Source organism: Corticium candelabrum, chromosome 19, assembly GCF_963422355.1.
Source record: "Corticium candelabrum chromosome 19, ooCorCand1.1, whole genome shotgun sequence".
NCBI classification, from domain to species: domain Eukaryota; kingdom Metazoa; phylum Porifera; class Homoscleromorpha; order Homosclerophorida; family Plakinidae; genus Corticium; species Corticium candelabrum.
In genome coordinates, this window is record NC_085103.1 from 1,484,271 (window position 1) to 1,501,602 (window position 17,332).

Below are 17,332 nucleotides of genomic sequence, written 5' to 3' on the forward strand. Positions count from 1 at the left end.
ACATCACTACATGAAGACACATCGCTACTATCCGCCACAGTCCGGCTGAGTTCACAATTTGCACCTCCTTCAGCAATAGCGCATTAGTGCGTCATCGTCGTGTGACAAATCTTTAGTGTGGATGTCCCCGTTAAAGAAAAATGCTTCTCTTGTTTCTGTTGTGACGACACAGCTGCAAGAAAGTTATGAGAAAAAACGGTAATCGTTTATTGTTGCAATGCAGCGTTTAGTCGAGTCCATGAGGCTTCCTCTCTGTCGTAGCAGCTTGGCCGTTTTTGGTCAAACCGGACAATATACTATTATCTTTCCTAGCTTTTTCGGTTAGAATCCGGTTACCCTAGGGAGTGTCGCGGCGCGGCGCATTTCCCGGACTGGACTGAAATTTTGTTCGGAAGATATTTTGAACTACGTCTATAGACACGTAATGTGTGCATGCATGGAGATTCCACACATTCGTGGTATCCAATGTCTAGCTGCCTTGCAAGAGTTTCTACTGTCAACCCTGCTTAAATGCAGCAAAATATCATTTTGGGTAGCTGCAATGTTGGCTTGTTATTTCGCAGCATGTTCTGTTGTGTTTCTCATAATGTTTGAGTAAGTCGTTTCTCCAGCTAGCTAGCTAGACAAACGCATGCGTACTGGTGTTTCATGTTAATTTAACAGTCTGCTAGTCGCGCGTGCTGTTACTTTCGTGCACTTTGCAAAAATGCGAATGTGTCTAAATGTACCTAGAGTATAAGTTTAGTGCTGTTCCGGCGCCATTGAAGCACGTTTTGTTGTAATTATTTGCGGTCGTACTGTCTAAACATTAGAGCTAACTAGACACCGCCTACTACTTCCTGTCACGTATAAGCAAATATCAGCACTCTAAATAAGAAAGAATAAATGGACTATCACACGAACTTCAAATACTTTCTTCTCTAGCTACTAGGTGCCAGTGTAACAGCTTCTCCTTATACGATAGGGTAGCACTCATTAATTAGACGATCTCAGTGCTTCCTGTAGCAGGCACCACCTACTAAATCGGGTCACGAAAATCAGCACTGTAGATAGCAAAAAAAAGTTTTGACTCCCACAAGCAAACTACACAATTTGACATCTCAAATCCTTTGACTTGTGACTTTGGGTTGGGTCTGAAAACAATAATTATCCTAACGACGTAAGAAGCAGAAATTGTTGCCGATAGCTTGGCCTACCTAGGGAATCGGAATGCAAAGATTACTCTGCGCCCAGCATTTTGCACTTTAGTACTTAACAATATTGCGCATACGCTGCATTCTGACGTCACTTAGTGGTCTGGCTGTCCACGGTGATATTAGTTACGTTAATAATATAACCCAAGCGCATTCTCCCTTTGTTCTAATTAGCTAACGTTAATTAAGTAACTCGAGTTGACGAAATAGTAAATGTGCATTACGTTATAGAGCGTTAATTCATTGTATCGTGTGTATGTAAACTGTTATATGTACCTCACACGAAACCAAATTCGTGCTGAGCAATTTTAACAATTACACGTGATGACAATTACTAAAACAGACATCAAGTATGTGGTTGTCATTTCCATGGTGATGGATAAATTGAGGTCCGCGCATAGAAATTGTGGCTACAGAAAAGGGGAATAGCGATCATTTACTACGCAATAGCCATTAATTTGATAAAAATTTTAAGAGCTCTAAGTTTATTTTAGAATTACCATAATAGATTCTATTTGCAAGAAAATTTAGAAGAAAATATATACAGATTATTGCAATGAATTCATAAAACACAAATTTTTTATTATAATCGACCCACACTTGAAATGGTGCAGACTAGATCATGACATATTTTTAAACGAGCAAACTGGTTCATAATGATTCTTTGCTCTTTTTCTCCACATCGGTAAAGACAAGTAAGACATCATGATCGTCTAGGTAAAAAGTTAATACATTGATGTCGACAACTCAATTGCTTCGAACGAGGCCAACCAAAGGGCATACCAAGTTCATTAATGGAATATTTATTTTACAGCAAAGAAAAATTATAGAGAATAAATGTAGAGCTGCTCTTTCTAATACAAAATTTAGCATATTAAAAAATTACGGTATTTTATATCACTTATTTATAAAAATATTGACATCAACTGTTGATGCTCCAAAGTCAACAACAGCAACAGCAACGTCACCATCCTTAAATGTTTGGAGGAAAACTGACAGTTGACATTAAATTAAATATATTATTTAATTAATTAATCTAGACCAACTACGTATACATAGCATCTGCCATACTTGAGAGTGCATGGCGATTGCTTGATGGCGTCAAGATGTTTACTACATAATTTGTTCATATTTTCTGGTGAATCGGTCGCTTTAAGAGCATAACAGTTGATATATATATATATATATATTATTCTAAATAATGATAATAAATAAGACAAGCTAGAAAAATCTTATTCAAGAATTTCTATAGATATAGAAAATATCCAAATAAAATATATATCTAATATATAAAGCTCAAATTGTCTGTGTGTGTGTGTGTGTGTGTGTGTGTGTGTGTGTGTGTGTGTGTTCGTGTTTTGGGGCCACGTCTTTTGTCCGTTCGCAACCGAAATCGGTACGCACACTCGGAACACACAGAGAAAGGTTTGCGAAAAAAATTTAAAAAAATTATGCATCGGGTCCCCTCTCGAGGGATCGACACACGCGTAAAATTTCTTGACGACGCAAACGCTACACATTGCAGTTCATTCCAACACACACCCGCACCAGTCCTGTGTAGACCGTATGCATCGTCGTCCTTCGCAAAGCTTCGAGCAATCGAATATCTCTTGCCGACGAAACTTACTCTTCTAGCGCTTTCGTTTCTCTTCAAATTCCGATTGCATTTGCACCGAATCCAACCTACACATATCTGCAGCAAGCGCTACACGGGGAGTGTGTCGATTTCTATCGAGACAAGCGCGAAGAGCAAGATTCGAATTCATTCAGCACATCCGGGAACTCGCAACAAAGATTGCACGTGACGTATCCACAGACACATCTTACACTACAGTATCTTGCCCGTACGAAGGACGGGCCATGGATCCTAGTCTAATATATAAAGCTCAAACTGTCTGTGTGTGTTCGCGTTTGGCGGCCACGTCTTTGTCCGTTCGCAACCGAAATCGTCACGCACACTCGGAACGCACAGGGGAAGGTTTGCTCAAAAAAATTAAAAAAATTATGCACGGGTCCCTTATCGAGGGGTCGACTTCAGCGTAAAATTTCTCGATGAAGCAAGCGCTACACATTCCAGTTCATTTGAACACACGCGCACACCAGTCCTGTGTAGACTGTATGCATCGTCGTCCTTCGCAAAGCTTCGAGCAAACGAATATCTCTTGCCGACGAAACTTACTCTTCTAGCGCTTCCGTTTCTCTCCAAATTCTGATTGCGTTTGCACCGAATCCAAACTACACATTTTCTGCAGCAAGCGCTACACGGGGAGTGTGTCGATTTCTATCGAAACAAGCGCGAAGAGCAAAATTCGAATTTATTCAGCACATCCGGGACCTCGCAACAAAGATTGCACGTGACGTGTCCACAGACCTATTTTTACACTGCAGTATCTTGCCCGTACGAAGGACGGGCCATGTATACTAGTATTTATATATATATATATATATATATATATATATATATATATATATATATATGCATTGTGGATGCTACAAACTGTATCTTAGCTATGTACCTCAAACAACGAGTGGTCTCTGTTGTCTTCAATGTTATCTGAACCAATTCATAGGCTCATGTGTCTCTAACCTAGGTTTTAGCAACGGTATAAAACCATGCACACCCTACCATTACGAGTTGTGCACGACTGTCACAGTGTGGCAGACGTTCCCGCTCATTTCCTAACCTCGCCCCAGATGCAGTGTGGATTGAAGCCCCGGATGGTGATGGCAGCGCATCTAAGGCTGCAATTCACACTGCGTCTGGGGCGAAGCTATTCATTTCCTACTTGCAAGTGTTTATGCAAATTCGATGTTTTACGGACTGAAATTGAAACAACAAGTATATAGCATATCAAAAGTTTTATCGAATTAAATGAGTATGTTATCAACTGTCTACAGCCTAGCTAGTCTTTACCAACGTTTGGAGAATTAATTATTTGTTTTGCAATCTAATATTCTTTCTCCAACAAGATAAGCAAGTTACGATGCCTTTGACCAGCAACTATGACCAGCACGTATCGGATGAATGCGCGTGAAAGCTTGAATTGAAAATTACCACAAGTCATGTTTCATCTGTCACCCCTTGATCTGTCAATGAGTGTGATCGTCATGCTTTTGGTCGACTCAACTTCCATAGTACTTCCTTACCTTAACTATCTAAAACACAGCATTACTGATATTGGACAGGTATTCTGGAACATCACAAGCTACCAATGCATGCTTTGGGACTAAAGACCAGAAAATATTTTATACTATATGACTTTGCTTCTGGCTGCTTCCTGTCCCTTCGCATTCAATAAAGATACCATCCACAGACTTGCAGCACAAAAGCCTATGGTGTGCCTGATTATAAGTCTTGATCGACGCAGGTATCGATCATACACAGACGTTTAAATTGTTAGAAAACTCGTAAATATACATACGCACACACACACACACACACACACACACACACACACACACACACACACACACACACACACAAACACACACACACACACACACACACACACACACACACACATCAACAACAACAATTTATTCTACTAATACTCGACGTTTGACTTTTAATCCAACTATAGGATAAAGACTATGCACGCACTTTCCGTTTCTCTTATTTGAAACGATTGGGTTAAGAGTCTTTCACTTCACGTCATGACATCATGCAGGGATTCTTCTACTTATTATAACACTCAATATGTAGTACAAGCTGCATGCGTACCGCATTTGTTCCGATAAACTTTGCAGTGTATACTTTGTAGCTATCTTTCAAACGAAGGCGTTTATTCGAGGGCGGCGTTTAATTAAAGACATACGGCAATAAAAATTTGCTGTCACAAACTTGCGTGTCATAGATAAATGCTCACTGTATACACTGACCCGAAAAAGGCTTACATGCACGTCTGGAAAGAATGTATTGTTAGAAATGCACGGTCATTGTGCCATTAACATGAAACGTGGTTGCTTGAAAATGAAAAGAGATTGTTTCAGCATGAAATGTCTTACACCCCGTCAGAAGCAATTGAAACGTATATGTCATAGTAAAACTTCGTCAGCCACATTTCATCGGCATTTCTATATATATATATATATATATATATATATATATATATATTTACTACGCAAGTTGAATCCGCTACAGTCGTAAAGACAGCGATGAAGAATGATGATGATGGATGCTTTGACAAAGGCAACATCAACAAGGCAACTTTATCGCCTATTACGAGACTAGATGGCAGCCAAATTATTTATGATATATCAATGACTTCGATTGATTCAACGACTGTCGTATCTTTAGAGAAAACAGCTGCTGGGGCATTTGAGGTATGATTTGAAATATTCCGTTTGCTTTTATTGTATAACAAGAAGAACTAGAAACTTGTACACGTTAATAGCAAGTAGAGACTGTCAACAAAAGCAGCAGCCACTAAATGTGTACACAGTCTAAATGAGACGGATAAGTTGTGTCTATCCATTCTATTCTTGCTGATTCATATCAAACCCAACAATCGCAAATTCCGCTTTCTTGGTTGTTACTAATCAGTTTGTCTGTAAGCGTAAACAGGTATTGATATCGCTGAAGAATTATACTCGGACTGTTATAAAAATGACAATGGTAAATCGTAAACCATTGAAGAGATATCGAGATCGTATATATAATATACTTGCCATATTATTTGACGACATGGTCGTTCATAGATCAGTGCAATGATAAAGATGCTCTTGGCAGTCTTCTCAATTTTTGATCTTACATACAAAGGTTCGGGATGAGGTAATGCTAGCAAACCAAAAGCACTTGCTAAAGGGCGATGACACCTGAGACAAAAGTAAAACATCCACGTCGATCCCTTCAACTTACATTATAACTTCTATAAGAATACTCGTCTCACCAATTCTGCACGAAAGCCGCAAGTATGTTAATAAATCTAAGATTTTAGTGTAAGATTTCGATCGACTTGTTGCGGTTGCCAAAAGATTGCAATAGATTGATTTCAACGTGACTTGTTAATTAATTACATAATTAATTACGTTTTCTATAGTTAAGGGGAATTTCAGATCAAGCAAAGTTTAGAACATTTGATAAATGTTTTTAGTTTGACGAAATATTTAATGTAGTAGACTGATTAGTAATATAATTATGTATTTAGATAGCCAGCCATGTCCCAACTTTTTGAATGTGAAAATGCTTACCGTGCAGTTGATATATAGTGATCACAAACTTTGTGAAATTTGTCATTTCTAGACGTTCGACCTTTCGACAGTCACTACACGGAACAATTAACGTATGTGAAATTTGAAATCACACCCCAAAGCTTCAATTTCTTTTGATTATCTACGTTTCGAGGTCTCTACGACTACTTCCTAATTGTCGCAATCGTGTCATGTATATGCAATAGTGAATACTGTACACTCGCACGAACCTAGGTTATCTAAAAGTATAGAACTGTCTGTGGCCTCGTGTTGCAAAATTGTCAAAGTTTTTAGTAACTTTGCAAATTAATTAATTAATTACCGAGGTTAACATTGTTAATAATAATTAATTGAATTTTAAAAATGTACATAACATTAATACATTTTTCAGAAATCATCTTTGCATTCATTAATCATTACAGGTTATGGTAAACAAAATGACATCACCTGATGAAAATCGAGTAGACGAAATGTCGCCACTAAAAGCAGGCAAATCTTCAAGCTTTAGAATCTTTCTCTCGAACTATCTTTACAGATCTCTCTATTATTTATGAAGAATGGTTGAGTCAAGTACGGAAAACTGTGGTGTTGTCACAACAAAAGCGGTGCGGTATAGCGTATGTGGCGTGTGTTCGTAGGCAGGGGCGTAGCGTGGCATGCATGGGCTAGACCTCATCATTTTTAGGCTTGGTCAAAAAATTGTGGACTGTAAAAAATACGTGTGAGAACAAAGCTTTATAGAGTATATGCACAACCGTTTTTCCAGTCTGGATCTGCCATTGAATCAACTCTCTAGTGGTCAAATGAAAGACGTTAAAAGTGGACATGTCCATAAAAGCGGGCGTGTCGGATAGCATCGTAAAGTTTATCCCCTCATTTCTATAGGTCAATGCTACGCCCTCGGTGTGAGCGCCGTACAGTTGTGTGTATTTTTCTTAGTCTCGCGTAGCCAGACCTTAATCCGCGGTAGTAAGATCTGTGTTGTCTGCTGATTAGTCCACTGATTTGTACAGTGCTGTTAGTCAGATTCTTTGTGTATTAGATGCAGTGGCATAGAGTCTAGACACGTTGAAATCTCTAGTAATGAAGGAGGTGACATTCAGATCAAGGGTGGCCGAGGACATGGATTATTTATTCAATTAGCTAGCAACACGCCTGGACGTCCACCAGCAAACTGTTTTTATGAACTACTTACGGTACGTAACTGTTAATGGTTTCAATACATTACAATTCTGATTAATTACCCAGTTCTCTCGTAATTTCTTAATTAATTTGTCTTTGGATCCGTACGTGTTGTATGTGTGGTGTGACGGTGTGTGTGTGTGTGTGTGTGTGTGTGTGTGTGTGTGTGTGTGTGTGTGTGTGTGTGTGTGTGTGTGTGTGTGCTTTTCTGTGCATATATATGTTTATTCTAAATCAGTGGGGGCGGAGCTGGAGGCAGAGGAAGCAATTGCCCCAATTTTACAATCAACAACTACGCAAACAATTTGGAAGAAAATATTTGAATTTTGTTCTCCGGTATGATTGTTCACCAGACCTAAAGATGTGTAGAAGCGCTTTCTGTTTTTAAGCTAAAGTGCAACATCAGAAAGTTCTTCCTTGCAGAAAATTCATATTGATTCAGTGAAAGCTCACTGTAGTTCGTGTAGCCTTTTATACCAAACCCAACTCTTGAGTTGCTCTGCCGCCCCTGTAATTCTAGCAAGGTGGTTGCCAAGCTAACACTTCAGCTATACCATTGTCATCTATAGCTTGCATTTATGTATAGGTAAATGGACAAGATATGACTATGTCTACGTATGAAGATGGAATGTTTGCTATCAAGTCTTGTCCAGAAAAACTTTCTGTCAGAGTTCGAGAAAATCAGCTCAAATTGAATAGAATGCCGTCCTGGAATTCACGTGATACGTTTTTTGTCAGGTAAGGTGAGGACAATTAATAATTGTCCAATTGTTTGTTTGTTTGTTGATGTGTGTGTGTGTGTGTGTGTGTGTGTGTGTGTGTTTGCGTTTGTGTGTGTGTGTGTGTGTGTGTGTGTTTTTGTTTGTGCGGGTTTGTTTGTTGTGCATCTTTGGATGAACACGGTTTTATAAATTATGTATATATACAGATTGATAGTTTAGTTACATATTGCAACTGTGCATGTGATAATAATGTACACTATATATGAATATAATTATTTTATTGATAGGCTAGTCTTTTCAAATTGATGCATATGACATGATATAATACATATATAAATAGACGTATTTTTAGAAAACTTGCAAATGTAATTTAGCCGCGACATGCAAATATTATTGGTTATTACCTTTAATTTACATTTTTCTTCCTAAAGAGTATTTCAAAATAGCGGTTCTTATTAAACTCGACATCTAACTGATGCTGTATGTAAAGAGTTATGAATGAAACATGTATACAAATTATGCTTGAGTTATTGTGGGGGTTAATTAAATTTATACTTTGGTTTTAGTGCCTTATTTGACAACACTGATTTTTCCGTGAAGAAATGCTTGAGTTTCTACGTTGGTGATATATTGTGTATTATGGACACAGTCTACGAGGGTCGAGTTGGCAATTGGTATGCATTCAAGTTATCAGCAATGGGGAAGGTTGTTGATCAAGGAGTCGTACCAAGTCATGAACGGTCAGCTAGTAATGTGTTGTCATCGTATTTGTTTTAAACCAAAAAATAAACTTTTGCTTTGTTCATTAATTGTTTGAACTGTTAAATGGTAAGCTTAACTTATGCAACTTTTTTCCAGCTGTGTATTGGTTGATAGCTTTAGTGTTTGTGCTAATGTCACGTCTGCTGATAACATCTGTCATTGACATCACCCTTGGTAAGTTTTTCAGTTCTTCCACATTCATTTTTCTGTTAAAATACATGCATACTTTCTTCTAGATGTCTGTGTTACTTACAATTCATTCATTTACATACAGTAGTGCCATCTTGTTCTACTAAATGAAATATTTATGTCAGTTGATGTTTGTGTATTGTAATAAAGTTTGTTGATTATATAGTCGAGTTGTGTACATGCATTTACATTATATTTATATTTGAAACAGTGATTGCTTGTGCTATGCTGGCGTTACAGGGCATCTCAGCTAGTGCATCGTGTTAATGAATCTGCATGCTCAAGTGGTTGTAAATGTACAAGGAAAGTGTCTCCTTATGGTCGTGCAAAATCGTCTTATCAGGCTGCTTTTCGGGGACGTAATACAGCAAGTTTGGATCTAAAGAAGTGTCCAGTCAAAGGCTCTAAAATATATGACAGAAGCATTATTGGATATCATCTATCTGGGAATGACATCCCATTGCCTTGGAATCGTATGTAACCTCAGCATGTGTTAAGCAGTTCTAAAGTGTATAGTATGTTTCATTCCATTCATGTGACATTCTATTATTGTGTTTTCTATATGCTCTAGTAATATACTCTTTGATTGTTGTGATATGATTATCTATAATTGAAGAAATTTATAAAGTTTACTTATTGCGTTACGCTTGGAGACAGTAGTAAATTAGTCTACTTCTGTTGCTTGTTCTGTTATTGCTAGTGCATGCTTGCTGTCTAGCTGAAAGAATATATAGTCTTTAACTGTGAAAAACAATTAATAAAATCGTTTTCAGTTACTTAATTTTTTATTTATATCTCTTATTGCTATTTATATATACATATATATGTATATATATATATATATATATATATATATATATATATATATATATATATATGTTGTCATATTAGGTCTGCTGGCTGTCATCAAATGATTGGGTAGTTGTAAGCAAAGTTGCACATGATTTAAATTAGATTAAATTATGTAAATGTTCTGGTGTTTCTTGCATTGGATTACTTATACACGTATACCAATCAATTAATACTTGCCTTGTGGTGCTCTCAATATTGTCTTGTTTGTCTAGTGTCAGGAACCTACCGCTGCATAGAAAGGTCACAAAGTAATTATTAATTGTTTTCGGTCTGTTGTCAGTTGTCTGTCACAGTTCTGTTGTATTATGTTGTTGGTTTTATTCTAACAGTTAAATTCCCTCGACCTATTGTACTGCTTGGTGGGCTTGCTTTGGAAGTCGTGGACAGTTTATGCAAATCGTCATTTGTTGAATCTGGATCGAAATATTGCAGGCCAGGTACACGTAATATATTCTATACAGTAAGCATAGACCATTCTGGGCATTTATAAATTATCATCCTTTTAGAAACAATAAAGACAAGACTAGAATTGTGTACCAATCCTGATGGGAATCAAGATATTGTCATCTGTGGCAGTTCACAAGTGAATATCGATTTGATTGAAAAAGCAGCTGACAAAGTATGATATCAAGTCTTAAATATGACAACAATTTGTAATCAAGCAAACCTTTGTTGTTTCAATTGGACTTCAGTGGTTTGTATTTTCATTCAAGGAGCAATATGTGTGATAAAATTTTGAATATATTAACAAGCTTATATGCAAATTTATCATATTATTTACAACGTAACAAATTAGCTAATTACTTGATTGGTATTTTGGTAAATGTATATGATGTTAATAAGGTTAAGTTTAATTGCAATGTAGTAATGGAATAAAGTAAGAGCCTTGTATGCATACTTTGATGTTGCAATTGTGTTATGTTTATCATAGCCAAATTTACATATAACATTTGAGCAATTTAGGCATACATGAAATGTAGTCGATTACTACTTTGTATTTTTATCTTTATAGAAGTTCGGAAACAATACAATCACAATATATTTAACTTGTATTTCATATTTTTGCATATTGCAAAAAGTAATGTAAGGGATTTAAACACTCGTGCTTCCGATCGATTGTTGTGAAATTGTCATACACATGTGCAATATAGACTTGCCGGCGGCAGTGTTACTGTACAGAGAACACGAGACATTTGTAGCTTTGTTTCTACCTACTATATTCTGGTCAATAGGTTGTAGTAGAGAGAACTAAACGCATTATATGGTATACTATATACTATAATACTATATAACTATATTATATAGTATATTATATATACTATAGCTGGTGTCACAATTTGTATATCAAACTGGAGATGGACTGTTACGTCTTTAATGTTGTGTATGCATTTTAGGGATATCATTGTATTCAGAGCAACATTTGCACAGAAGAAATTTTGAAATTGGTATCAGCAGGTTTACATCCAATTGTCATCTATTTATACTCAAAGGCACAAACAACAACAAAGATTTCGTATGTTGTGTGTGTGTGTGTGTGTGTGTGTGTGTGTGTGTGTGTGTGTGTGTGTGTGTTTGTGTGTGTGTGTGTGTGTGTGTGTGTGTGTGTGTGTGTGTTTACGTGTTTGTTTTTGCGTGTGTGTTTGTGTTTGTCACATTAACGTTGCTTTGAATGTTGCGTTATTATAGAAGAGTGGCCAATGCATCAGATGATAAAGCTAAGTCACTGATGTTTACGAGTCAGTCACAAACACATAGGTTGATTTCAAAAGGACTATTGAGTGGTAGGTATATTTTCTATAAACATTATTGCTAATAGAGACTAGAATATGGAACAGGATAGACAGATGAGAATGACAGAAAAATTGACAGACATTGGCAATGGAGACAGAAACAAACTTGCTTTACTATCAGCACGAAACTGTATAAGCAGACATAAAATAGACGATTGAATAATTAACGTCCAGACGTATTGTATCTAAAGCAGACAAACTGTAGACTACTAGAGATCATCTTGCCTCCATAACCGTGTGACCAACTTGATAATGCAACTGTGCATGCTATCCGTTTTGCAGCCACTCTGAAAACACATGATAAACTTCCAAAGACTGTTGATAGCACAAAGAGGCTTGTAGCGACTCTTCAAGAGTCTCTCTATTGGTTACCGTCAAAGTTTCAATTTTCAGGTACAGGTTCTACAATAGAGAATAGTACTTCCATTCTGGCACAACGTTTAGGGTATCATATTTGTAGATTGCGCATCAGAGCCAAGAACAATAGCTAACAATGTTGTACAGAGTCATATGGCTATTGATCTAGATTCTCAAATTGGAACACTAAGCAAGTCAAAGGGAGAATCTGAAAGAACTGCAGTAAGTTTCAATAATTATTTATGTTTCAAGGTACTTGCAGTTTCATCTCTTTGACTTATAGGTTGTAAGTACAGTTAAAGCTTTAAAAGGTCAATGAACATGGCTAATTAAGGATATAGGCAGAGTGACACAATTTAGAATAATTCTTCCTTTTTCTATAGCAACTGACAAGTTGCAAATTCTACGGGCACATAAACGGTGCTGTCAAGAAAGAAAGCGTAGAACAATTTACGTGTATAAACCTACTGATTACGTCTGTTTGCCAAGTATGGGCAGCGCAAATTTGCTCTTAACTTTTCGATATTTTGCGCGAAGATATTTTTGATGTCGATAAGTTTCTTTTCACATGATCGAAACCAATATTTAGCTCAGTTTTCTGCATGGTATATTTATGGAAAAAGTTGGAATTCCTATTCAGATCCAGGCTTTCTCCGGTCATTACGGTTGGTGCCTTGTTTGGCAAAGTTCGATCTATAGGAGAATGATGACGTAGTTGCTCATGAATTACGAAAGTTGCGGGTCTTAGTGGTCTGCTTATCTAACCAATTGAAGAAAGTATATACAATCATATATATATATATATATATATATATATATATATATATATATATATATGTGTGTGCATACATGCATGCTTTTGCAAGGATTTAATGATCACTTGGGCTTTGTACCTGGATGTCCGAGCGTGAGTACTAGTATCACCACTGGAAGTGACAAATCAAAACATACAAACGTAAGTTTATGATTTAGAAACGTAGTGCGGATGCAGAGCCGCCTCTTCGCTTAGCAATTGCTTTCTGTCTCCGTCATCGATATTTTGCTCAAACATAATTTCCCATCAAATTTTCTCTCCCCCTATTGACAATTGACAAGTCGTTTCTTATTTTATTCAAGGCGGAATGCACTGTTCATCCATTTGAAGGAAGTCGTTTACTCATTGATGTTAGTCCTGAAGGTGGTGAATATCGGGCGGGCAGCATTGCAGTCTTTGTTCCCGCGGCTGCTTGTCAAACATATCAGCAAATCAGGGTTCAGTTATTATTCAATGGTGAACCAAATTTTACACTAGACGTGGAGAAGAAAATGATCTTTCGCTTCAGTGGAGATCTTGTGCTCGAACCTCATGATCTACAATTTCGAATCCCAATAGAAATTCGGTTTCCTTTTACAACAGTGCAACGAGGATGGATAATGTTATTGATGAGAGAAGACGCAGGAATGCGATGGACGACGGCACTGGCTTTTGATGGCGACACTTGTCAGGTAATCGAACAGGACAGTCATTGTCATTATGACATTCATACAGCCACGCTCAAGCTGAGTCATTTCTGCAAGTATCGTTGGTGTGGCTACCAGAAGGAGAATTGCTCCAGTTCAAAGAAAGTCTTAAGGTGCAACTTGTTTGCCAGAATGAACTCGTCAGGTGACAGCTGCGACTTTGTTCTTCACTTTTGTGATAATTGTGAAGACGCAATCAAGGTAGACATGCATGGCTGTCATAGATATGACATGTCTCTGTCTTTGTTGTCATATTGTACTTGCTTTCCTGTAGAATGTTACAGACAGGGAAACCACTCGCAAAAGTCCTAAGTTTAACTGTGCAGACGATTACACAATCGAAATACCTCCCGTAGGCATTTTGAACATTGAAGTGATTTCGGACGATTTTGAATTGGAAGACACGCCTGAGGTATTCCAGAAAGTTGCACACCAATATATATACCACGCATTGTTTCAGTTCTTTCTGTTCAGACCAAGATTTCTCTAAGCGAGCTGTGGCCTAATCAATACTGTGGAACACTGCAGAAAGTTTCCTTCTGTGCAAATCTGATAGAAAACTTGGCAGCGATGAGACGAGACCCCAAGTTATTGGTGAATGTTACAGCAGCAGATAAATACATAACACTAAAAGCAATCATCGAGCGGCCACCACAAGTGCGTACACTTGGCGTTCGTTTATGCACAACACAGCATTTGAGGCAGTGTTTTTGATCTAGAATTGGGCAAAAACAATCACAGAAAAGTTTCAGTCGATCTCACATCCTGGTAGTATACACCTTGATAATGCCATCTTTTTTTTTCTTAGAAGACAGCCTTTAATATTATGTCTGTATTGCTGTAGAGTTTGTAAGACAACGTTCATGCAGTTCATGTCAGAACATCTGCGTACAGGAAACTCTCGGTAGTAGCATGCCAGCGTCCTCGGTAAATTATTCATAATCTAGAAATGGTTTGTCTAGTATGATAGAAATTTTTTTAGATTGCAGACACAGTATTACGTTGCAACACTTTTGAGAGCCCACGTAAGTGCATGACTCTTAACGTTAAATACTAAAATGTCATAGCTATAGAAACCATGTGGGCCAATGAGCCATTACCTCCAATAGTTTTTCCTGCCTCGCTGCATACTCCCAAATGATGAATCAAAACGTGTTTGGTCCTCTAAACCTAAAAAACCTTCCTATGCTTCTGCTAACAGTATTTGCAATGAAACATATAACATTAATTAAAAATTTATTATTTTACAAGAATTTATTATATATATAATACTAGAATGATTTGCAATTACTCAGATTGTGATGTCAACTTTCAAGTCTGGGATATCCGTGTCTACACTGTTTTTAATATTTTATATTATGAATATATAATATTCCATATATATATATATATATATATATATAATAAAATTAATTATATTAAAAATATATTTATATTACATTAACATATTTTACCTAATCTGACTTCTAAGCAAAATGCAAAAATATATATTATAATTCAATCAATATTTTATATAAATCGCTATTAAATTTATATAAAATTAAATTTAGCTGAAATGACTATAGAATTTAATTATAATATATATATATATATATGTTAAATTGATATCTCATATTATTTATATATTTACAGGTCACCGCTACGCGAGCAGTGGACCACGCTCAATGTTTAGTGCAAGTCATGTAAATCTATATAATCATTATTGAACAATGTATGTCCGAGTATAACCTTAAATTGTTGTAGGAATTTTGTTCTTCTGATCATGGAAGGATTGCACGTCCGTCTGAAATGCGACGTCTATCACTTGATTGTTTGGGTGCGCCTACAGTACTACGTATTCTAAGCTAAGCGGTCCTACGAACTACTCGCGCGCATTGCGAGTAGTCCACAAAAAAGGGCCCTAGTTGATCAAATGCATGGGCACGCTACCACTGACATATGTCATTTTTCAACTTCCCAACTAACTACAATATTTTAATTTTGATCAATTAACTAAGTGTAAAGAGGTGATGTGTGCTTGCGCTCGTGTGTGTGTGTGTGTGTGTGTGTGTGTGTGTGTGTGTGTGTGTGTGTGTGTGTGTGTGTGTGTGTGTGTGTGTGTGTGTGTGTGTGTGTGTGTGTGGTGTGTGTGTGTGTGTGTGAGTGTGTGTGTGTGTGTGTGTGTGTGTGTGTGTGTGTGTGTGTGTGTGTGTGTGTGTGTGTGTGTGTGTGTGTGTTGTCTGCGTGCGTGTGTGCGTGCGTGTTTTTGTTGATATTTGACTTGACTGATACATTAAAATAAATATACTAAAAAATTGTGAAAGCATTAAATAGTTCCATAAGCAGCAGTTTATCCTTAATTAGGGCTTCTGTTGTTAGGTTCCATGGAAGACATGAATGAACGAGACAGCTCAAAAATATTTTGGAAGTTGTCTATGCACTTGGGCCGCAACTGGAAATCTCTGGCTCGACATTTGAATTTCAGCGACGCTCAAATCGACAACATAGAAGCAGATCATAAGGGGCAGAGAGAACATGGTTACCAAACACTCATAGAATGGGGAAGACGAGAGAACGCAACCAGAACCACTCTCTTTGATGCTCTCGTTGCTTTTGATCCCAGCAGAACGATTTTCAATCATCTGTGACTTGCAAGAACTGAGGTGGATCGCTAAAACTGTAAGGCATGAATAGCCTACTAGTCCGACGCACTAGTTAGCTAACCGCATGCTACTAAAAAGTTTATAGTATAACTATTGATATTTGTCTGTCTTATTCCTCAGCATTTGCGCAAGTCAAATGACTGTTATAGCCATGCAAAATGAATTTAACCTAAAAGTATTGATCAGGTGTCTGTTGCAAGTTTTTGAGAGGCCTCTCCGCGCGAATATTATATTATTAAGTTTATTCTGGTTTATATATGCACTGTACAGGTACTGTTTACTGCGCGAGCACGTGTGCCATGTCCTTACTTAGAGGAACACCTCACCGATTGACGCACGCGCAGTAGACGTTAACGTATATTCGTTAAGGCCTTGGGCTGCGGACCGAACGCTTGCTGCGTTGCGCGGCACGTTGTTTTGGTATTGCTTTCTCTGAGGCCAACTACTAGAGCACACAATTGACGGGTCTAGACGCACCAGGAGACTCTAACAGCAAAAGAGAACAAGTTACAGTTCTTATATAAGTGACTCGGTCGTTCGGTCTTTCGCACTTCCTCCATATTTCTTTCTAGTACAAAAGGGCTTGCGTAATGCGAAACACACACGGAAAGTGCGTCACCGCACATAATCACGTGACAAAAGTTGTAAAGCCAAACACTATGTGTGCTTTTCGCCGTTGATTGAAGATGAGTCAGTGATGCGAAAGCACATTTTACTTTCGCGCAAATATCAAAGTCTACACGAAGCGGTAAAACGAAACCTACACTTGATTATTGGGCGATATTTGCAAACCGCATCGTAGGTTTTTTCCTAACCTTAGCCTAATGCTCCGCTATCAAGTTTGCTCTGGGATATGCCAAAACACCAATTGACAGTGTGACGTCACTGAAAAATTCTAATAACCCATAATTATATAATAAAACTGCGAACATGACAATCAGATTGCCAGACCA

The 17,332-nt window shown here is 37.4% G+C and overlaps 1 protein-coding gene across 1 annotated transcript; it reads left to right on the forward strand.

Annotated features, from left to right (window-relative positions):
* The first annotated feature begins 8,193 nt into the window (after window positions 1–8,193).
* Window positions 8,194–16,542, forward strand: LOC134195255 (uncharacterized). The gene is made up of 18 exons (XM_062664262.1): window positions 8,194–8,303; window positions 8,854–9,027; window positions 9,479–9,609; window positions 10,420–10,527; window positions 10,597–10,709; window positions 11,485–11,603; window positions 11,777–11,871; window positions 12,163–12,273; window positions 12,341–12,459; window positions 13,354–13,938; window positions 14,012–14,149; window positions 14,212–14,394; window positions 14,457–14,505; window positions 14,582–14,664; window positions 14,720–14,762; window positions 15,370–15,419; window positions 15,481–15,553; window positions 16,096–16,542. Exons 1-18 carry the CDS (start codon window positions 8,194–8,196, stop codon window positions 16,362–16,364), a joined length of 2,553 nt encoding a protein of 850 aa, XP_062520246.1. The 3' UTR covers window positions 16,365–16,542.
* The last annotated feature ends 790 nt before the right edge of the window (window positions 16,543–17,332 follow it).